Raw genomic sequence first — 23,125 nt, forward strand, 5'->3', positions numbered from 1 at the left:
GTTATGGATTGGGAATCTGGGACACAGACATATGTGCATCTCTTGTTATAAAACCCAAGCATTCTCAAACTGCACTGTCTGTTATGGTAGCCACTAACCACAGGTATGAAACACTTGTCATGTGGCCAGCTGAATGTGCTGTAAACATAAAATAGCCACCTGACTTCAAAGACTTAGTTAAAACACCAAGAATGTAAATATTTTTATATTGATTACATGCTGAAATGATAATGTGTTGGATTTTTAAGTTAAATAAAAATATTATTAAAATTAATTTCCTCTGTTTCCTTTTACTTTTTTATTAACTGCTGCTACTAGAAAATTGGAAAGTACATCTGTGGCTTGCATTCTATTTCTGTTGTACAGTGCTGCTCTAAAACTTCTGTGCACACAATTTAAACAGGCAAACAGTTCCATGTACAAGGCTTATGAGTTATGGCATCCTTTTCACCTCATTCCTTCCTCCAGAGCAGCTTTCTTCAACTTACTCTTCTTCATGTTGGAGCCAAGTTTAGCACTTAACAATTGGTCCATATCACAAACTTCCTTGCTATATTTCTGCTTTATTACTACTGAGGTAGTGGTGGTTGTTATTGTTGTTTTTGTTTTTTTTTTTATCGATTTTAAGCTTTGCTTCTAATCATTCCCTTAGCATTAAAGGGAGCTTTTGCTCAGGTTAGCCCCTATGCCCCTACCATATAATACACAAATACGTATATATTTCCCATCCTCATAATGTCATAAACATAATATTGTTTAGGTCAAGATTCAGTGTTTGTTATCATGACTATAAATGCTAGCTGTAGCTCAGCTGTATATGAAGTACTCTTTTTATTTTCTTGCAGTTTTTGTTTATCCTAATATCAATAAGTTGCCTAGCTTTCCATGTTCCCATTCTCAATCTCATATTCTCCACCAGTTGTCTAAAATTAATTTTGTGCGCTTGCAGACACTTTTAAAGATGCATCTCCTGGAGACTTGTAAAATGTAGCCTGTGCTGATGGTTCCCTCTTGGTCTAGCCCATGATCTCTGCTTTCACCAGATCCTGGGATTTCCTCTGCCTTTTGCCTATCTTGGCCTTCCTGTTTCCTGTATCTTCCTATTTCTTGGTTAATTTCCTCATTTGGGTGAAGCACATCTTTAGTAGCTTCCTGAGAAAGGATGCATGGGATTTAAATTTTTTAAGACCTTGCATGTCTAAAAATGCCTCCTCCCCCTCATGTTTAAAATGCAATTGGAGGTTGGAAACAATTTTCTTCAGAATTTTGAAGCTATTTCTCTATTGTCTTTTAGTCTCTGGATTTGGTTTGAGCAGTTTGGAGCCAAATATTTTCTTACCACTGCTTCCACTCACCTCCCACACACTTTGTGTATATATGTGTGTGTGTGTTATATATTTATATATATATTATGTATTGTATATGTTATACATATATATTACTTACATATATGTATAATATATATATATATAATTTTTTGTTCCCAATGCCTGATGTTTTACTGTGATATATGCCCTAATATGAGTTGTTTCCATCCTAACTTTCATGTATGGATCCTCCTGTACTGGTCCTTTAATTTTTAATGTGTTCTTTCTTATTTTTCATCTTTTTGATGAAGTTTCTGAAGGACTTGCTGAACTTGATCGTCCAGCACTTGTGTTGTTTTTTATTTCAGCTATCATAATTTTAATTTGTTGTTTTCTGAAATTCTCTTATTTTTTGTTATTGTATGTATTGCTTTTTGGTTGTAATATCTTCTATCTCCTTGATATTAATGATAGTTTCTTAAAAAATGGTTCCCTTTCCCTGCATAGTCTCGGTTTTGGCCAAGTAATTTCTTTTTCTGTTTGTTTTGTTTTCTTTCATGAAAGAGTTGTTCCTTGGATAGCAGGTGATTCCTGGTTGTTTACATGTATTTGAGAGTGGGGCCTAAAAAGATTTGGAAGTCAGTTCTCCATACAGATGTGGGGCTTGTGGGTGTGGACTTCACTTTAGAGCCATCTGTCTAGGTTTTTCCTGAGAGTCCCTGATGTCAGTATTTAGATTCTGCCTTTTAGGTTAGTCCAGTTCCCTGAATCGGGAGGTTTTAGTCTATTTGGAGAGGCTAGGCAGGATAGAGGGGTGTACTAGTCAAGGTTCTCTAGAAACTCAAAACCAGTATGAGGTATATATAAATATTATAGGAATTGGCTCATGCTATTATGGAGACTGAGAAGTCTCACGATATGCTGTCTGCCAGCTGGAGAACAAGGAAAGCCAGTGGTGTAATTCATTCTCCGTGCAAAGGCCTTCGAACTAGGAGTGCTTAAGACTGAGGGCAGGAGAATATGGGTGTCCCAACTCACTCTTCCTGCACCTTTTTGTTCTGTTTGGGCCTTCAATGGATTAAATGATGCCCACCCACATTTGGGAGGGCCATCTGCTTTACTCAGTGCACCAATTCAAATGCTAATTTATTCCAGAAACACCCTCACAGACATATCCAGGAATAATGTCTTATTAGTTATTTGGGCATAGATAACTCAGATAAATTGACACATAAAATTAACCATCATAAGGGGCATGTGGGTTGGGGAAGTTATCAGTAAGTTTGTAAATCTTCCCTTAATTTTCTCTTTTTTTCAGTAGAGTAGCCCCACTTTATGCTGTGCCTGGTGTTTTCCAGACCAGAGATCCTCTGTCTCACCCTCTCCAGAAAGTAATTCTCTAGGTTTCTGCAAGGGTGAGAGAGGGCATTTGCCGGGCTGAGCACAGTAAAGGGTCATATAACAGTTGACTCTTTTTGTTTTTAAAATTTTTTTAAATGTTTATTTTTGGCGGGCACCTGGGTGGCTCAGTTGGTTAAGCATCCTACTTTAGCTCAGGTCATGATCTCAACGTTCGTGGGTTCGAGCCCCTTGTCAGGCTCTGTGCTGACAGCTCAGAGCCTGGAGCCTACTTCGGATTCTGTCTCCGTCTCTCTGTCCCTCCTCTGCTCGTGCTCTGTCTCTCTCTCTCTCTCTCAACAATAAAAAATGTTAAAAAAATTTTTTTTTTCAATATTTATTTTTGAGAGAGAGAGAGAGAAAGAGAAAAGCAGGGGAGCTTTCCCCTGAGCAGCAGGGGAGGGGTAGAGAGAGTGGGAGACCAAGAATCCAAATTAGACTCCACGCGGTATTAGCACAAAGTCTGACACAGGGCTCGAACCCACGAACTGTGAGATTCTGAACCGTGAGAACCTGAGCCAAAGTCAGAGGCTCAACCAACTGAGCTACCCAGGCGTCCTAGAACAGTTGACTCTTGAACAATACAGGCTTGAATTGTGCAGGTCCGATTATACATTTTTTTTTTTTTGATAAGTACAATACAGTAGTATAAACATATTTTTACTTCCTTAGGATTTTCTTAGTATTCTCTTTTCTCTAGCCTACATTATTATAAGAATACAATATATAATACATGTAGCATACAAAATATGTGTTAATCAACTATATGATCAGAAAGGCTTCTGGTCAACAGTAGGCTATTAGTAGTTAAGTTTTGGGGGAGTCACAAGTTATACACAGATTTTCTACGGTGTGCGGGGCCGGCGCCCCAACTTCCATGTTGTTGAAGGGTCAGTTGTATTTGATTCTTTTGTATTGCCAACGAATATTCCACTGTACGTATATACCACATTTTGTTTATTCATTCATCAATTGATGGACATTTGGGTTGTTTCCATTTTTTGGTTATTGTGAATAATGTTGTGAGCATTCCTGTATACATTTTTATGTGGACATATGTTTTTCTTGGGTTCATACTTAGGAAATACTGGATCATATGGCAAGTGTATGTTTAACTTTTGGGAGAATTGCCAAACTGTTTTCCAAAGTGGCTGCAGCTCCCACCAGCCATGATGAGAGTTCTAATTTATCCACATCTTTGTCAACACTTGTTACTATTTGTCTTTTTTACTTGAGCCATGCTAGTGGGTGTAAAGTGGTATGTCCTTATGGTTTTGATTCGTATTTCCTTGATAGCCAATGAGTTTGAACATCTCTTCATATGCTTATTGGCCATTTGTTTTCTTTGGAGAATTGTCTGTTCAAATCCTTTGTCCAGTTTTAAGTTGGGTTATTAGTCTTTCTGTTAATGAGTTGTAAGAGTTATTTATGTATTCTGGACATGAGTCCCTTATCAAATGATTTACAGTTATTTTCTCCCCTTTGGTGGGTTTTCTCTTCATTTTCTTGATAATGTCCTTTGAAGCACAGAAATTTTTAATTTCAAAGACATCTGATAATATCAGCTTTTTGTTGGCAGGGTGTCACTTGTGCCTTTCGTATCTTATCTGTGTTTTCTTCTAAGAGTTTTACGGTTTTAAAGGTGTTACATTTTGGTCTTTCATTGATTTGAAGTTAATTTTTGCATGTAGTGTGATGTAGCAGTCCACCTTTATTCCTTTGTATATGGATATCCATTTGTCCTGGCACCATTTATTGAAAAGACTATTTCCCCATTAAATTGTCATGACATGTTTGTTAAAAATCAATTGACTATAAATGTGTAAGGGTCTATTTCTGGACTCTCAATTTTATTCTATTGATCTTTCTATCCTTATGCTAGTATCATCCTGTCTTGATTGTTGTAACTTTGTAGTAAGTTTTCAGATGGGGAAGTGTGAGTCTTCCAACTTCTTTTTCAAGTTTGTTTTGGTGGGGTGCCTGGGTGGCTCAGTTGGTTGGGCGTCCGGCTCTTGATTTTGGCTCAGATTGTCATCTCATAGTCCCTGGGATCAAGCTTCACATCTGGTTGGGATTCTCTCCTCTCTCTCTGCCCCTCCCCTGCTCATGCTGTCTCTCTCAAAATAAATAAATAAACATTAAAAAAAGAAAAGCTTGTTTTGGTTATTCAGATCCCTTGCATTTTCATATGAATTTTAGGATAAACTTGTCAATTTCTATAAAGAATTCAGGGATTTTGATAGAGATTGTGTTGAATCTAGATCAATTCGGGAAGTATTGCTATCTCAGCAGTATTGTCTTCCAGTGCCTGAACATGAGATGTCTGTCCATTTGCTTAAGTTTTTAATTTCATTCAGTAATGTTTTGTGATTTTGTTGTACAAATCTCATTATCCTTCTGTTAAATTTTTTATAAGTATTCTTTTTGATGCTTTTGTAAATGGAATTGTTTTCTTTTTATTTTAATGTTTATTTATTTTGATAGCAAGAGAGAGAGGGATGCAAGGGGTAGAGATGGAGAGAGAGGGAGAATCACAAGCAGGTTCCACACTGTCAGCGCAGAGCCTGATGGGGGGCTCAATCCCTTGAACCATGAGATCATGACCTGAGCCGAAATCAAGAATCAGATGCTTAACCAACTGAGCCACCCAGGAGCCCCTGGAATTGTTTTCTTAATTGCATTTGAGGATTATTCATTGCTAGTATATAGAAATATACCTGCTTTAAAAAATTTTTTATTTGTTGATAATTTTTTAGTAATCTCTGTACCAAAGTGGGGCTCAAACTCATGACCCCGAGATTAAGAGTTGCAGGCTCTTCCAACTGCACAACTCCCTAGTGATATAGCTGATTAAAAATTTTTTTTTAATGTTTATTTACTCTTGAGAGACAGAGAGCAAGCACGAACACAGGAGGGGCAGAGAGAGAGGTAGACAGAATCTGAAGCAGGCTCCAGGCTCTGAGCTGTCAGCACAGAGCCAACATGGGACTTGAACCCATGAACCGCGAGATCATGACCTGAGCCGAAGTGGGACGCTTAACCGACTGAGCCACCGAGGCGCCCTATGCTTCTATTTTTTTTTTTTTTAATTTTTTAACGTTTATTTATTTTTTTGAGACAGAGCATGAACGGGGGAGGGTCAGAGAGAGAGGGAGACACAGAATCTGAAACAGGCTCCAGGCTCTGAGCAGTCAGCACCGAGCCCGACACAGGGCTCGAACTCACGGACTGCGAGATCGTGACCTGAGCCGAAGTCGGAGGCTTAACCGACTGAGCCACCCAGGTGCCCCTATGCTTCTATTTTTTTAATAAAGGGATGTGAAGCATTGATATTAATTCTTTAAACATTTGGTAGAATCCATCTGAGTCTGTGCTTTCCTTTGTTAGTGGTTTTTAAGTTACTAATTTAATGTATTTTTGGGACCAGTTATAAGTAAACATTTAAATTGCAAATACTTATTGATATTTGATTATTCAGTCTTCCTTTCTCCTTTATATTACCAAATAGAAAAAGATGTTTATACACTTACTTACAACTTTTTCTTTTCCATTAAAGGTCTGTAATTACTCTGGAATCAGTAAACCATGGCGTCAAAGAAATTTGCTGTTAAAGTAAGTAGCGCTTAATAGCCTTCTCTAAAATGGTTAATCATTTGCTAATATAACTGAGTTCAGTGTGCACTGACAATTGAAGCCCTGAACTTTCCTTCTCCTCTTTAAATTAGGGATTTTACTGACAACTTTAGGTGATTGAATATTTGCATGTTAAGAATGAGATGGAGGGGGGCAGCACAGACACTAAAATTGGAACGATGCAGAGAAGGTTAGCACGACCCCTGAACAAGGATAACATGCAAATTCGTGAAGCTTCCTCATTTTTAAACCTGGTCTCCCTTGAGAAAAAAATTAAAAATGAGATAGAGGAGAAAATGAATAGTTCATGTGGTTATGAGAGTTGCTTAAAATCTAGGTAAGATGCCTTTTGGTCATAACTTTGTCCTTAATGTTGAAAATTGTTATTCACGTTTGTATATCTGTGACATGATTTTTCATTATGACAAAGCAGATGAAAATAAAGAGGTAGGCAGCAAATGCTGCAGTTGGGTGAATGCCTGTACAGAAGTCTCTTGCCCGGCCGTTCTGTGTTGTTTTATTTTTGTAAGTTTCTCTTCTGTCTCTCTTGATGGCTGGGGCTGAGACCTTCTCAAGTGTGGGGGGATGAGGGAACCGTGTGTGAGGGGTGGTAGGGAAGGAGAGGGGAAGAAGTGATAGTATAAGGTCTCTGAGATGCCTTCACCTGTGTTGGCTGTTTAGGACATCTTTTCTATACTAGTGTTACATTTAGTGCATTCAAAACACCAAAACAGGGGCACGTGGGTGACTCAGTTGGTTAAGCATCTGACTCTTGATTTCAGCTCAGGTCATGATGTCACGGTTCGTGAGTTCAAACCTCATGACAGGCTCTGTGCGGGCAGTGCAGAGCCTGCTTGGGATTCTCTCTGCCCCTCCAGCACACGTACATTCTCTCTCGCAAAATAAATAAACTTAAAAACAAAAACACCAGAACAGGCAAATTACAGTAGTTAGCCAGGTCAGATACTATTTAATATTGTAATTATATATTATTTTTATCAGGTCATGGCTTATTAGATTTACAACATACTTATACATTTCACTGCTTACAATTATTTCTTGTATCTATGTGTTCTGTAGTATTTCTTTTTATGAGAGATTGTTAAGTGGTGAACTTTCCCTGTTTGTCTAAGAATGTATTTTTTGTCTTAACTCTAGAAAGTTGGTTATAGAAATCTAGGTTGAGCATTATTGTCCTCAGCACTTGGGAGATATTTTGCCATTGTCTTCTGGAATCTGTTATTGCAACTGAGAAACATTGTAGATACTGACTGATATTTAAAACCACCTTATAACTTAGTGGCTTAAAACACAAGCCATTTCATTCTTACTATTCCAGGTTGCCCAGTATCATTTGGGTCATTTCTCTTTTTGATGATGGCTGGGGCTGCAGTTATGTGGGGACTCCATTCAGCTGGAACATCAAGGATGATGTACTCACATAGCTGTCAGCTGATACCGTGGTTGGGCTCTCACCTGGGGCTGTTAATTGCGGTCCTTCATTCTCATTCACATGGCTACTCTGTGTGGCTTGGGCACCAACTAGCATGGTGGCTGAGTTTTGAGGGATGGTGTCCCAGAGCAAGTTTCTAGAAGACAGAAGTATAATTTTCCAGTTCTTTGAAGGCCTGGGTTCAAAAGTCTCAGGTGGCACTTATGCTGTATTCCGTTGGTCAGCACACCCAAAGGGCCCAGCCCAAGGATAGTAGCAGCTTTTGATGCAAGAAACAGCATATGCTCATAGAGAAAGGAAGAATTGTGGGGGCTCATCTGTGGAAACTAGCCACTACAGAAGTCTGCTGTCTGCCTCATTGTGATTTCTTTCTTGGTTATCAAATTTTTTCTTTCTGGGTCCTCTTTAGATTTTAGTTTTGTCTTTGAGGTTTTACAATTTCACTATGAAGTCTGAAGCTTAGGCTTGTTATTTACGTGGTTTGGGAGGCATTGTCCATTCCGACAAATGCTGCTCTGGTAGGCTTGTATGAGTGCTGCTTGGCCATTTGCCTTTTATTGTTTGTCTCTGTGTCCCTACATTGTGTTCAGAGTGCTTTTTTCTTTTCTTTTTTTTAAAGTTTATTTATTTATTCTGAGAGACAGAGGGATGGGGGTGGGGCAGAGAGAGAGGGAAAAAGAATCCCAAGCAGGCTCCATGCTGTGAGCGTGTGTAGCCCAATGTGGGTCTCAAACCCACAAACTGTGAGATCATGACCTGAGCCCAAATCAAGAGTTGGACACTTAACTGACTAAGCCACCCAGGTGCCCCCAGAGTGCTTTTTATTGGGCCTCTTCCAGTTCATTAAAATCTTCTCATCTGTATTTACTTTGCTATTTAATCTGTATTTAATCTACTCTTTAACTTGTTTATTTTTAGTGACTACATTTTTCAGATGAGAATTTGTGTTTGGTTATTTATTTTATTTTAATTTTTTTAATCTTTGTTTATTTTTGAGAGAGAGACACACAGAGAGACAGACAGACAGAGCCCGAGTTGGGGAGGGGCAGAGCAAGATGGAGACACAGAATCCAAAGCAGGCTTTAGGCTCTGAGCTGTCAGCACAGAGCCCAACATGGGACTTAACTCAGGAGCTGTGAGATCATGACCTGAGCCGAAGTCAGATGGTTAACCAACTGAGCCACCCAGGTGCCCTGGTTATTTTTTTTTTAATTCAAATTATACCAGTTCTTTTTTTATATATGTATATATATTTGTGCTATTTTAAAAATGTGTTTCTGTATCCTCCTTTTATCTTCTTTATAATTTTAAAGTAATTTATTTCAGCCTCTTTTAGATTATTCTGTCACTTCCACTATTATATACTAAGTGCGGAATAAATTGGTGATCAGTGTTCATGTGTGTACTTTTTAATTGCTCATTTTCAGTCACATCCTGCACATGGTCCGTGTGCACTGCATGCGCGCGCACGTGCGCGCACACACACACACACACACACACACACACACACACGGTGGAAGGACCTATGAGCCCTGTAGTGCAGCTGAGCACTTCCAAATTTACTTCTGCTGGAGCCACTGGCATTTCAGTGGTTTTGGACCAGGCTTTGTATTAATTTCATGGCTTGGGATTCCACCACCTTGTGGGTAGTACAACTTTGCAACCCACAATGGAGTCTGGCACGAGGTTGGTGTTTTTAGTATTTTCCAGTATTTTCCTTGCTGTTTTCCCTTCCCTTCCCTTCCCTTCCCCCTATTGAAGCCCTGGATTGATGGCAAGCTTCCATGTTGCTTCCTTGGTCTGCAGGCAGTGATTTTCTTTTTTTTTTTAGTTGCATTTTCATGAAGGTTACAGTTTATCAAGAGAATGAAGGAGAAAGCTCTGCTGAATAGTTCCTGCTCCAAGAAATTATGGACAAACTGACCCATTGTGAACCAGAGTATTAATATATGGGGATATCTACAAATCCAGTACTTACTTATGTGTCAAGCATTGTGCAAAGAACTGAAAGTTGAAGTTCTTAACAGCTCTGAGCTTAACTGGAATGAGTTTCTTCCCATCTCTCCTTTCTCTTTTTTTCCTTCTTGGGCATTAGGATACCAGCTCTCAACTATCATGGCTCTCACATATTCTGACCAGCAGGCTTGAACCTTCCAAAGGGGTGATTTTTTTCTCCTCCCTGCTTTATTGAGATATTACTGACATACAATATTGTGTAAGCTTAAGGTGTATAAGGCAGTGATTTGATATGTGGTGAAATGTTTACCACAAAAAAGTTAGTTGACACATCCTTTACCTCACATAATTACCATTTTGTTGTTCTTATGTAAGAACATTAAAGCTCTACTCTGGTAGCAACTTTCAAGTATACAATACAGTATTGTTAACTGTTGTCACATTAGATCCCCAGAACCCATTCATCTTATAACTGGAAGTTTAACCCTTTGACCAACATCTTTCTGTTTTCCCCACTACTTGGCCCCTGACAACCACCATTCTGTTCTGTGTTTCTATGAGTTTGATGTTTTTAGATTCTATATATAAGTGAGAGCATAGGTGATTTGTCTTTCTCTGACTTATTTCACTTAGCATAATGCCCTCAAAGTCTGTCCATTTCTCACAAACAGGATTTCCTTTTTTTTAAGCGGCTAAATAGTATTCCATTGTGTATTTATGCCACATTTTCTTTATTCATTCATTCATTGATGGACATTTAGGTCGTTAGGCTGTCACAATTCCCATTGTGAATAATGCTGCAGCAAACATGGGGTGCAGATAGTTCTTTGAGATAGTGATTTCATTTCCTTTGCATATATACCCAGAAATGGAATGGTTGGATTACAAGGTAGTTGAAGTTTTAGTTTTTTGAGGAACCTGCATACTGTTTTCCATAATGGTTACACCAGTTTACATTCCCACCAGTCATGCACCAGCCAGGGTTCCCCTTTCTCCACAGTCCCACCAGCATTCCTTTCTCTTGGTCTTGTTGATAGTAGCCATTCTAGTAGGTGTGAGGTGATACTTGGTTTTGATTTGCATTTCCAAAGGAGGGATTATTAGTATTGTTAGGGGTTTATTTATTTACTAGGCTTCTCAGACAGAGAACCATCTTTTGGCTTTGATTTTCTTTTTCCTGTAGTGTACTTGTTTTCTGTTTTTTGGAATTTTTTCTTATTCTGTTTGAGCAAATGTGCTCTTCTCTGTCCAATTTAAGGTGAAAGCTTAAATCATGAACCTTTTCTAATATATTTGCTTAAAGCTATAAATTTTTCTCTCTAAATGTTTACTAGTTTAATTGTATCCTTATTTTGTTAGAGATGCAGTTGAAGGAATTTTGTTTTTCAAATAAACATATTTTCTAATTCTTTCTGTGATTTAATTTTTGATCATTGGGTTATTAAAATATATATTATATAGTTTCTAAGTATTTGGGAGTTTTTTTGTTTTTTTTTTTTTTTGTTTTTAAGTTTATTTTGAGAGTGTGCATGTGTGCAAGTTGGGGAGCGTCAGAGAGAGACAGAGGGAGAGAGAGAATCCCAAGCAGGCTCCCTGCTGTCAGTGTGGAGCCCTACTCTGGGCTCTATCAGGAAGTATGAGATCATGACCCTGAGCCTTGAGATTATGACCTGAGCCGAAATCAAAAGTTGGACACTTAATCAACTGAACCACCCAGGCATCCCGAGAATTTTCTAATAATCATTTTGTTGTTTAGCATAATTCCTCTATTTAGGAAAATATTCCATAAGCACTTGAAAAATGTGATGGTTGTCAGATGCACTGAGCTATATATGTCACTTAGAGCAGGTTTTTTAATTTTGTTATAAAAATCTAATTTTTTTTTTACTAGTTATTAAATGATAATCTAATGTTTACAAATAGTGTTTTCTTTTTATTTAGGTAAATTCCTAGTAGAATTTCTGGATCATATGGCAATTCTATTTTTAATTGTTTGGGGGACCTCCATACTGTTTTCCACAGTGGTCCTGCCAGTTGCATCCCTACCAGCAGAGCATGAGGGTTTCTTTTTCTTCACATCCATGCCAACACTCCTTGTTTCTTGTGTTTTTGATTTTAGCCATTCTGACAGGTAAGGCAGAACAGAGGCATTTTCAGAGATGTAGAGTCTAAAACAATTTCCTTCGAGTGTGCTCTGTTTTAAGAAGGATTTTCCAAAATGAGGGAGTAAACAGAGCAAGAGTGAGACAGAGGGTCTGGGAAACAGGCAATCTTGCAGGTGAAGTGAATCCCATAGGATCAGCAGTGTGTTCTGCCTAGAAAACAGTCAGTTGGATTGGCACAGGATATAGGGTTCCACAAAAGAGATCTCCAACAAGAAAGGAAAGGCTGAAACACCTCACATATTTGAGGGTACAGAGAGGAGTTTTTTTAGGTCTGTCAGAGAGTGTGGGTATGATTTAGTGATAAGAATATGGGAAGCTAAACAAACAAAAAAAACGATGCAGCTCTTAACTAAGCGAATGAAAAGTTATGCAAGATAGCAAAGCGAGCACAGTACACTACATGGCTCAGCTTCGAACCGAGGGTACATTCCATACGTTGTGAACTCCAAATGTTGGAAGGCTGGGGAAGGACATGTGTGGGTGGTGGGTTGTAAGCACTGTCCTTTTCAATAGAAAATATGTGAAACTGAAATAATGAGAAATTGATAGTAATAACATAGTATTTAGAAATATGATAGTAAATACCAGATCAAATATCTGCTTTCAGTGTGGCTGCTCCTGGTGAGTGAGAGCTGGGGAAAGGTAGTGACAGGTTAGGGCAGAAGAGGCCTCTTTTTGATAAGTAGTTGTAATCTGTGTAGATGCATTACCATAATCCATAATTGAGTGAGTAAAATTTAAAAGGAATTAAACAAATTTTCATATATATGTATGTACTTTTGGCTTTCTGGGTTGAAAAATAGACAGACCATGGCTGAAAAAGACAGACTGGCTGAAAAAGACAGACCATGTCTGTCTTTCTGTATAAATATGTCTCTTAGAGCACATCTCAATTCCTGCTAGCCACAATTCAAGTGTTGAGGAAGCACACATGGCTAGTAGCAGCTGTGTTGGACACCATGGGTCTCAATTCATGCATCCTTATATGCTCCCACCTCTTTGCTTCTTGTCAGAGTAAGCTTTCAATGAAGTTACCTTGGTTTAAACTGGCTGCAAGGGTGGATAAATTGGCAAGCCAAGGCAAGGCCGTTTCCTTTGCAAGTGGAAACGAGAAATAGACATGGACACAAACTGTATTAATCATGGGCTTTTATCCATAAAAACACAAAGCTTTAGTAAGAAGAAAATAAATTTGAATAACAAATTATGGTTAAAAGTGTCAAATCAATATATATGGTATTTGCTTCTGAAAAATTTATGGGTCCACCCCCTGCTTTAAAGGTATTTTTAAAAGTATGTAATGTTGCCAGGCCTCACTCCTGATAATAATTACATCTTAGGATTTAAAATTTTTAGTTTGGGTTCCAGCAAAGCAGTACTTTGAAAGGTTCCTACTTCATTGTCTGTCTCTGTTTGTAGATCATTTCCTCTGCTTCCTGCATCTGTTTTCTTGGATTAGTTAGGTATTACACCAAAGTCTAGAATTCTTTTGGCTACAAAGCTCTGCTGCTTCCCCTCCCCCCAATCTACTTTATTGTGGGTGGGAAAATTTTTGTTGGGAGGGCTTGATTAATTAGAAGGGATTCCTGGCTTCCCTAGCAGTGGCAGCCTGGGAAGATTACAGAGCTTGGCTTAGTGACAGGCCAATCTGTATTTAAGGAAAAACTCGGACCAGACAGATTTCCCTGGAATGTGGATCTGGCTTTGTCTTCTTTCACAGAGAATGTGTAATGACCCCCTCCTCCTCCTTCCCACCCACTCCAGGAGACTTAAATCTTTTACTTCTGCTGTTGATATTTGTCTACTTTTTAATTCTGGAGAGGGTGGGGAGCTGGAGTTTTGGGGCAGGAAGACTGAGTCGTTTTCTAAATCTAAAGTAGCAAGTTTAGGATTTTGTTAACGTTTAGGAGTAGAGGAGCGATTTTACTTTTTAAAAAAAATCTCCCTGCATCTTTACTATCTATGTTTTTCTTTCTATTCCTTTGTAGCTTTTATAGTTTTATGCACCACTCTGAATTTCAGTTAACCTTAGTCTCTGCATTCCTTAGAACAACCACAAAAAGAGAAATATGTCCAAGAATTGACAGTAATTTCCTCTTTGTAATAAAAGTAAAAGTGAAGAGGAGCTCTTTGAACTTCTAGAGAAAGAGAGAAAGTTGAATAGCAAATGGGCTTTTGTCTTGCTGGCTTGCCTCAGTGAACCACTTCAATTCTGTGTCCTAGGCTTTTTAGTCTACCTAAAGGAGAATGTGGTATTGACTTTGTCATCACCACTCATTTGAAAGCTGGTGCTTTGATTTTGTGTATTACATTGAAAAAAAAGATTTATACAAATGTTTTCATACAGTTGAGTTCTAGGTAATGAATCTTATACTAAATTTTAAGAAAGAATAAAAACTCAAGTGTCCTAATAAATCACAGAAGTTTTAAATGGTTACATTCTTTATTAGAAATGAATTTGAAGGAGGAGTGTGTAACCTTTATTCCTGGGAATGTTTTTAGAAAGGCATTGGTCTTTGTGAAACTTCTCAAGGTAAAAAGAAGTACCTTTGTATTTCTTCTCCATTACTTAAGCTTTTCACCTTCCAGTTTCTTCTTAATTCTGTCAATTCCTTGCGAGAGCTTTAAGTTTTCAAGACATAGAGCCAGTACGCGTTTGCCTAGTGGTAGATGACATGCTCCAACTAAAGTAGGCTGCTCTTTTTCCCCCGTTGCATATTATCTGTTCTGTTACACTGGCCATGCAGGAAACTGTGGTCACAACTAAACATGTCCTGATTGCTTGATAGACTTGACATAAAATTCAGAGTTCACCAATAGTCACCCAGTTAAGTCGGCCTCAGGCTTAAAGCTCTTCGGTTCCTTCTCATTCAATAGGGCATTTGCTCTGTGTGTTGATGTCTTTGAAACAGGGTTCTTGTTGGACTTGAAATGAAACTTCCTTTTCCAAGTGTTCTCTCTTTCTGGCCAGACACCCAGTTTCTGGGCTTTATTTTTCCAATCCCTTCCAGTGTGTATAAGATCGTCTATTCTTCTTCTTCTTTTTTTTTTTTTTTGGATGATTAGAAAGTGCTTAAGTACTGCCCTGGCTTCTCATCCTCCTTTCGATTTCAACTTTCCACCTGCCTCCATCAAATCTCTGCCTACACTGATCCCTAAAACCTCAAACTAAGAATTCAGTTTGTCATAGTTTTCTTCTGAACTGGCTTTTGGTTTGAATGTCCACGACACTACCCTCACACATCCCAGACGTGTCCAGTTATGGTATCTCCTCGTCCTTTATTCCTGCTTCTTACTTCTTTTCTTGCTGCTTCTGTCTTCTTTTCTTACAAATTCAGCCTTTATGATCCTTGTGGTTTCTATTTCTACCTTAGTCTCTGGATGATCTCTATGCCTTTCCTGTCTTGCCATCCCAGTTTATCTAGACAAGTTCCAGGATAATGTTTTCTTAACACCATTTTCATCATGTTACTTCCTTGCTTAAGTGATCAGCGTAATTCCTTCTGTTTAATCAGATCTGATCTGAACTCTCTGGCTAGATTTAAGGCACTCTCATAACTATTCTCTCTTTCTCTTTAACTTTGACCCATGTTTTTATCTTGGAACTTGGGAACGTGGCCCACCTATTCCTCTGAAACTGATGCCTTCTCATTTCCTGCAGTGACCTAGCCTGTGGTTTTCTCTCTTCTTGTTCTCTCTTACCTTTTCTTCCTTAGTCTCTACCAGCTTGTTCAGGCTTGATTAATGACTCCTTTTTCCTTTGACACACAATCTAAACTTTTCTCACATTGATTATCCTCTCACTTTGTTCCTTTGACTGCTGTGTGCAGCTTATGTTTTCTATATGTTCTCCAATTGTTTATATATGTGTTCACACATGGTTTTACAACATACTATCCCAGCCACATTTCCTGAGAAGAAGGACTTTTGCTCTACTTCTTTTGTATGCACACAGGTCTTGAGTAATCTGGAATATTTCAGAGGTGCTCAATAACCCCTCACTTTCCTTATTACAAAGATAAGAAGTTTCTTTCCTCGTGGTTCATGGAGAACAGGGAAGTCACTCGAGCTTAGAATTATTTCTTACCAGTGTTTTTTTTTTTTTTTCAGTTCCAGACAGGGAATGTTGTAATACTCAATTTGTGGTATATTTCTTTTCTTTAAAAAATTTCATCTCGACCTATTTCTCCATTTAGGAGTCCACAGTTCCACTTTGAAAATATTTTAAGTAATAGTCTGTTAATAGCTAAAATGACAGTGTGGAGTTTGCTTCTGTATGTCTTTTAGGAAAGTAAATTATTTCAGTATAGTATAATGTTAATTGTTTGGACATTATTGTATTTTATTTCGATTAGCACCTTAGTTTAGCACCTTTATACTTTAATTTTTCCAACATACATACAAAGCATATACTTTGTATGTTATTCTAGTAAAAGAAAATAATTCTGGGTAGAAAAGTGAAGTCAAGATCTAGCACCAGATGCAAGAACTCGGAAAGTTCCTTGGATTCTCTCTGAAGGCTGTAGAGGGCATCATTGTTCTGTGTTTTGTTAAGTGTGTGCATCTGTAGACATTGTGATTCAAGGAAACACAGCAATTAAAGTGCTTTTAAAATCACTGGCTCATTCCTAAATTGTCATGACATCCTAAAGGCCTGTGTTTGTTTGCCCGGGGGCGTGTGCATGCTCTCATCCAGAGCCTGTTATGCCTGTGGATATTTAGTTTGCTCTGTCTTATAATTGTCCTCACCAGGAAACACCACCATTAACTGGAACAGTAGAAAACAGTCACAGCAACCCAAACTATCCAACGTGGCCTCAGAGAAAACATTCTTAGAGTGACACAAGACTCTCTCTAGTGTGCTTCCTTTCCAGATTCAGGAACTGGAAGTGATGTGTTGAGAGTGAGGATCCCCTCTCTTTGTCCTTGGAAAGCTTTGGGAGCCCAGCCCAGCTCTGGTCCCAGTAGTAAAGGCTGGGGGGTTTGGTTGGGACTGGTACAAGTCCTTGAATTCATGGTGTTATTATACTTCCTGCTTTTCCTACTCCCCTTTCCTTATTGTTACCACCACCATTCATTTTGGGGATGCATGGTTGAGGAGTCAAGAGGTACAGTGGGGACTACAGAGTGTTCTTGCATTCTACAACCCCTGGGGATTCCATGTGAAGGACATCCCACTGAAAGAGCTGTGTGTGCAGTGGTCTAGTCAACCGTATGATGGAAGAATGTACAACATTCACTTCTTGTCCTTTAAAAGCTCCTCTTGTAGTAATGTCTTGGAATGCCCGTGATTAAGTAATATAGGAAGCTAGGCCACTGCATATATCACTTTGTCGCATGTGAGTAGCATGTGACAGTAAGACTACATGAAACATCAAGTAATGAGTTTTTCATGGTGACCCTACATACTCACACAGGCATGCGCTGTATTTTGCAAGTGTAGTCTGAGATGTAAAAGAATGTTACACCATTTGTTTCACAGAGGTGTGCCCTATAGATGCTGGCAAGGCATATATGCTAGACCTAACATCCCAGTTCTTATTACTTGAAAATTCACCATATGTTGTGGATAATATTGAGGTCATGTCTAGTTCTAAATTTCTTTGGTTGTCTATAGTCTATGCATGTTGCTTTAGGTTCTTTTGTAGTACTTCGTGAAATTTAGATCATCAGGTACTTGAGGAAAGGATTCTGGAAGGTGAAATTAGCATCAGACATTTAATCAGGTTTCCTGAATTCACATTGTGGTTTCACTTGTGAAAATTGGATGACTTGCAGTGAATCCTGTTACCTCTCTGACCATTCTTCAACTCTAAGATAGGAATAATAGCACTATATGTCTGACAGGGTTTCTTGCGAGTATCAGATTTATAATAAAAGACAATGCTGTGAAAGTGTTTGAGAAAAATAACATTTTATGAATGTCATGGCCCTCGGTGATTATTTAACAGTAACAATCTGTACAATAGTAGAGGGACTTGGCCTCAGCATCTTACTTGTTCCTGGTCTCATAGTTCTTTGGAATGAGGACTAGTCTAATTCTTTTCATATGTGAGGTGTCACTTAGAAAACTGTCATTTATCCTGGCCTGCAAGACCCTGGGTTAGGCACTAGTGATACAGACAAGGCTGATGATCACCCTTCCGTATTCTCAGGAGGATTTGCATTGAGAAATGATTGTGTTAGACTGTAAATAGCAGTAGGTCAGTAGAGCACAGAGATGTCAAAGTGCCCTGCTTAGCTGAGTTGTGAACAAATGAGTGCCGTAGTCCCCCTTTACCCCTCGTAATACATTCCAAGACCCCCAGTGGATGCATGAAACTGCAGGTAGTACTGAACCCTATATATACACTGTTTTTTACTATACTTACATACCTATGTTAAATTTATAAATTAGGCACAGTAAGAGAGAACAATAATAAAATAGAACCGTTATAACAATAACTAATAAAAGTTATATGAACATGGTCTTTCTCAGAATATCTTCTTGTACTGTACCCATTCTTCTCACGATGATGTGAGATGATAAAGTGTCTACATGATGAGATGAAGTGAGGTGAGAGATGTATCACTAAGCTACTATTGGGCTTAAGCTACTACATGTTGTCAGAAGAAGGATCATCTGCTTCCTGACTTTGGGTGACTGCAGGTAACTGAAACTGTGTAAGATGAAACTGCGGGCAACTTCTGTTCAGTGATTGTGTTCAGATTTGTTTTGATGGGAAGTCATGGCAAAGCCATAGTTCAGTCATTCCGTTCGGTATCCTGTTTGTGTGTCCATTTACATGATGGACTACACTGACAGGTTGCCGGGGCTAGAAGTCAGGGGGTTTCGATGTTAGTCCTTGGTATTCCTGACTTTGGACAGGTCAGTTAACCTCTTTTTTTTTTTTTTTCCAGTTATCTGTAGCTGTGTAACCAGCCAGCTCTAAACTTCGTGATCCCATGGGTCAGAAAATCCAGCCAGGCAGATTTTCTGCTTTACATGACATTGGTTGGGGTCACTGTCTTGGGTGCATTCAGATACAGACTAGGCTGGAAATCTCAAGGAGGCTTTGCTCACATGTTTGGTTTTCCTCCCTGATGCCTCTCTTTGTTCACAGGATGTCTCATCGTTCAGTAGTCTAGCTTGAGCTCCCTTATGGCATGGCAGCTGACTTCCCTGGGGATCATGCCAGTGGAAACTGCTAGGCTTCCTAAGGGCTGTGTCTGGAACTAGAAAACTGTTTCTTCCACCATATTTCATTGGTCAGCTATTCACAAGGTCAGGAGAGGAAATAGACTCTGCCTCTTGATGGAAGGAGTGGTGAGCTTATACAGAGAAGGTAAGGAATTGTTAGTGGCCATCTTCAGAGATTTTTTTACCACAGTTCTCTAATCTCTCTCTTTTTTTCAATGTTTGCTAATTTTTGAGAGAGTGAGTATGAGCGAGGGATGGACAGAGAGGGGGGACAAAGTATCCAAAGTAGGTTCTGCGCTGACAGCAGTGAGCCTGATGCAGGGCTTGAACTCACAAACTGTATGATTATGACCTGAGCCAAAGTTGGAGGCTCAACCGACTGAGCCACCTGGTGCCCAATAGTTCTCTTATCTCTTAAATGAAGTGTTGAATTAGGGAGTCTCTAAGGACCTGCTTGCCCTACATTTTTATGATTCTATAAATTTTTATTTGAGGAATTTTCTGCATATGTTATAGTGGAAAGAACTTAGTGGCGTTGGAGACAAAAAGGCCGGAGTTTGATTCAGGGCCTTAACATTGACCTGCACTTTGGAAAACGACTTATTCTTTCTGAGCTTTTGTATTCATCTGTTAATTAAATAGCGTTAACATAAACTCCCTTTTGGGATAATTGTCCATCTTAGCACAGAGTCATCACTCAGAAAGCGTTAGCATTCTTTTTCTTCCATGTTACCTGATAGGGGCCTTTTTCAAAGTCAGTAGTAGTTGAAGACATTAATCGCAGGTCCTATTGTTTATTCTAATACGAAGATGTTCAGGTATTTAATCACATTTTGTTGGTGGTAAGGGTATTTTTGTGAGATCAGGAGTCTAAACAAGACGATTCAGTTTGTTTACCTGTATTGGTATTATGGATTATCCCTAGAACACTGTTGCTATTTAGAAAACATGCTTAAAAAGAACTAATTTGAACATGTATTTTGGTCTGTGAAGAGCTGACTTGTTTGGCATTTCTAGTATCTTTTGTCTAGAAGAAAGAAAAAACCCTGTGGGGTGGGCAGCATTCTGTCTTGCTGTTTTGGACTGTGATACTACCTCACCCATGGGCCAGGACCTGTAGGTGAACTGGGTCACATGCTTCCACTGTCATGTGAAATGGGCCTAAAAGCTCATAGACTAAAGGGAGTAAGAGGAGAGAAAGACTGTTCTCTAAAGCACTGGTTCTCAGAGTGTGTTCCTTGGATCAGCAGTATTAGCATCTTATGCACTAATTATGGTGTGTATTTTCATCATAGTGTTATTGTGAGGGTTAAATGAAATGATTAATATAAAAGTCATTTTTAATAATATTAGACATTGTAATATTATCATCATCATAAAAGTAATCATTTTGATTAATTTTTTCTTCCAGGGTATTTCATGAAGCAACTTATTTTGCACTTCTTCTTAAAGAAGCCAGAGTTCTTATTAGTCCTTTTGAAAGTTTTGCAGATGGTCTGTCGGTCTAGCAGTATTTCATGTTGTTAAGTAAATGAAGGCTTGTTTAAGCAATGTCTCAAGGTACTTCTTACAAAAGCTCATAATTCTGAAGAAGATATTCCTCAGTTTAAAGTGATGTTGAGAAATCATATAACATACTTATGCAAATATGTTCAAAGCCCTAGTGTTTGTGGGAGTCATTAATACCATTTAATGAGTCCCCGGGCAATGTCTGAACTCCGGAGTTTGCTTTCAAGAGCCATTCTCTCTCTAGGTCTGCTTGCTTTCTTCATTTTAGATCTCGATGTCCTTAAACAAAAGTCTCTGTGGAGGCTTTTTTTTTTCTTTTTTTTGTTTCCATTTGTGGTCACATAAGGATCATGGTTAACCCCAAAAGGAAGGCCAGCTAGGCTGTGGGGGCCTGGGCTGGGGCCTGGAGCCTCTATACCTCAGCCTGCTGCTATTCACTTCCTCTTTTCTCCTCCTCACCACTACGTTTAAGCCATATCCCGAAGTGAAAAGCAGTTTATTTGTCTTTGGGGCTTGCTGATTCAGAGGCATGGGTGTTCTTTGGGATGTCACTGTCTGACCGCTGAGCTGTCAGCTTCCTTCTGGCGCCTCCTTCTAGGACTGGGAGTGATTGCTTTCCCTAAGGAAGCCTTGGGTTCAGGCCTTGGCCGGTGATTGGCAGTTTGCCTTGCTTGCACTTACTGGTTCTGGCTTGGTGCTCATCCTCTAGTCTTTTGCCTTCTCTCGGGCAACGTGTGGAGTGGCCCCTTTTAAGCTGCTGTTCGATCGGAGGATGAGATATTCAGGCAGAGCCAGGGGCCCCATAGAGCATTCTGCTTGGGGTTTTCAGCAGTGTTTCCGGGAAACGCTGCATTCCAGGGAGGGCCTGAGGTGGATCCCTGTTCCTGCTGTAGCTGAGTGGCCGAGCTCCTATCAGTTTAATGTGTTGAGGTTCTGCACAGAATTGAATGGCGGGGAGGGGGGCTTAAAACACATTGAGGAGCACTGATGTAGTCCAGCTCCTTTGCAGAGGAGCTCTGAATCCCTATAGAGCAGAAGATGAAGATCTGAAAAGTTGCTCAAGAGAATTTTGTACCTTATTTAGAGAATAAGGACTCTATTGGACTGATGATAGTCAAGGTTCATTGGAAGAAGAAACAAAGCTGGCAGACTACCAGAGCTGAAAAAGGGTCCTTACTTTATGATAAGGGAGCAGAAGGGCCTCAGAGTATCCCAACATTGAGCTTTGTAAAGGCCTGGAGAAGCTTCCACTGCCCATGGGCCTGCTTCCAGGTAGCTCCCCCATGGGCCTTTCTTTGACAAGCAAAGCCATCATCTCTGTGTCTTCTTTGTCATTCTCCCTCTGCTGGTATCTTTCTGCTCCCCTATGCACATTATAGAACATGGTGGCCCCTCACCTCTCAAGGGATATATTTTACAACTCGTGGAGGTGAGTTTCGGTAGGTGTCCATCTTTGCTCCAATGACTGGGACAGGGGCAGTGTCACTTAGTACATATGTGGCTGTCCATGCCTGTACCTACCCTTGGGTATGGCAGTTGTTAGAAAAAGGGGCACAGAGTACCTCAAAAGTTATGCAGTAGTATTTTATGATTTAGAGACTTCACCATAATGTTTCTCCTTAGCAGTCTTATAGACAGGCCTTCTTACAGAACATAATAATGAGTTTTCAAAGTTTGTAAGAGGCCTCAGGGGCATCTGGGAGGTAGCTGGAATAATCTAGCCCTTGAGAAGGTTCTCTTAGTGGGGATGAGGATGATCATAATTAGGGCTTTACTTACAGTTTGCAACTTGCCTTATTGTTGGTATGCATGTTGAGGTGTTTTAAGGTTGTTCATATCCCACAGTATTTATATGTTATGGTAATTAAACCAAAATATTGCAACAATCAAGGAAAGTATCAAAGAGGATGTCAGTCTACTAAAATTTCTGAATGTCTGCTCTACAAATGACACTGTGAGTCAGGAGAGGACCCAACCTTCAGTAGCATGCATCTGTCCTAAAATCTTAAACTCCAAAACACTGAATACTTTCCAAAGACTCAGCTCTGAGTCTGCATGTTTGATTTTGACTCAGCATTCCATTTATACTTCCTCCAGTGTGTGAAACAACACAAACTGAATTGTAGCTTGAGTATTTTTAATTGTCACCAAGTTGTGCTTCTAGACACTGTGCAAAGTCTTTTAACAGCTGATGAAATGTTTTTTTAAAGATGGCCTGATGGGATCAGATGTTGCTGCATCATTTCCAATGCTGCCTGAGTCTGTTTCACTTCCCACAATGACTGATTCTCCATCTGCCATGACAGTGCATTCCTGAGCCGCTGCCCCCTCACTGGGTTGGTGACTAGACTGTTTATTCTTAGGAAAAATTAAAATGATCCAGAGAAGGGTGTCTTGTGTAAAATTCACATGAATCAGTCTTTTTCACTGCAGGAGTCAGGGAGGAGTGTGTGGGGTATGTGTGTGTGTAGACCTTAAAGAACTTTTTATGGAATAAAATTTAAAACTACCAAAGGAGAGGAGT

General features: G+C 39.3%; 1 protein-coding gene and 1 pseudogene across 2 annotated transcripts in view; both read left to right on the forward strand.

Annotated features, from left to right (window-relative positions):
• The window catches only part of LOC102958094 (SLX4 interacting protein), a 180,021-nt gene that overhangs the window by 15,284 nt on the left and 141,612 nt on the right, over positions 1-23,125 (forward strand). For both annotated transcript variants that reach the window (XM_042980910.1, XM_007086811.3), the window contains exon 2: positions 6,262-6,317. In XM_042980910.1, coding sequence (XP_042836844.1) covers positions 6,291-6,317 — 27 coding nt within the window. In that variant the 5' untranslated portion in view covers positions 6,262-6,290. The remainder of the gene's footprint in view (positions 1-6,261; positions 6,318-23,125) is intronic.
• Positions 6,490-6,586, forward strand: LOC122237486 (annotated as a pseudogene).

Source organism: Panthera tigris, chromosome A3 (assembly GCF_018350195.1).
Source record: "Panthera tigris isolate Pti1 chromosome A3, P.tigris_Pti1_mat1.1, whole genome shotgun sequence".
NCBI classification, from domain to species: domain Eukaryota; kingdom Metazoa; phylum Chordata; class Mammalia; order Carnivora; family Felidae; genus Panthera; species Panthera tigris.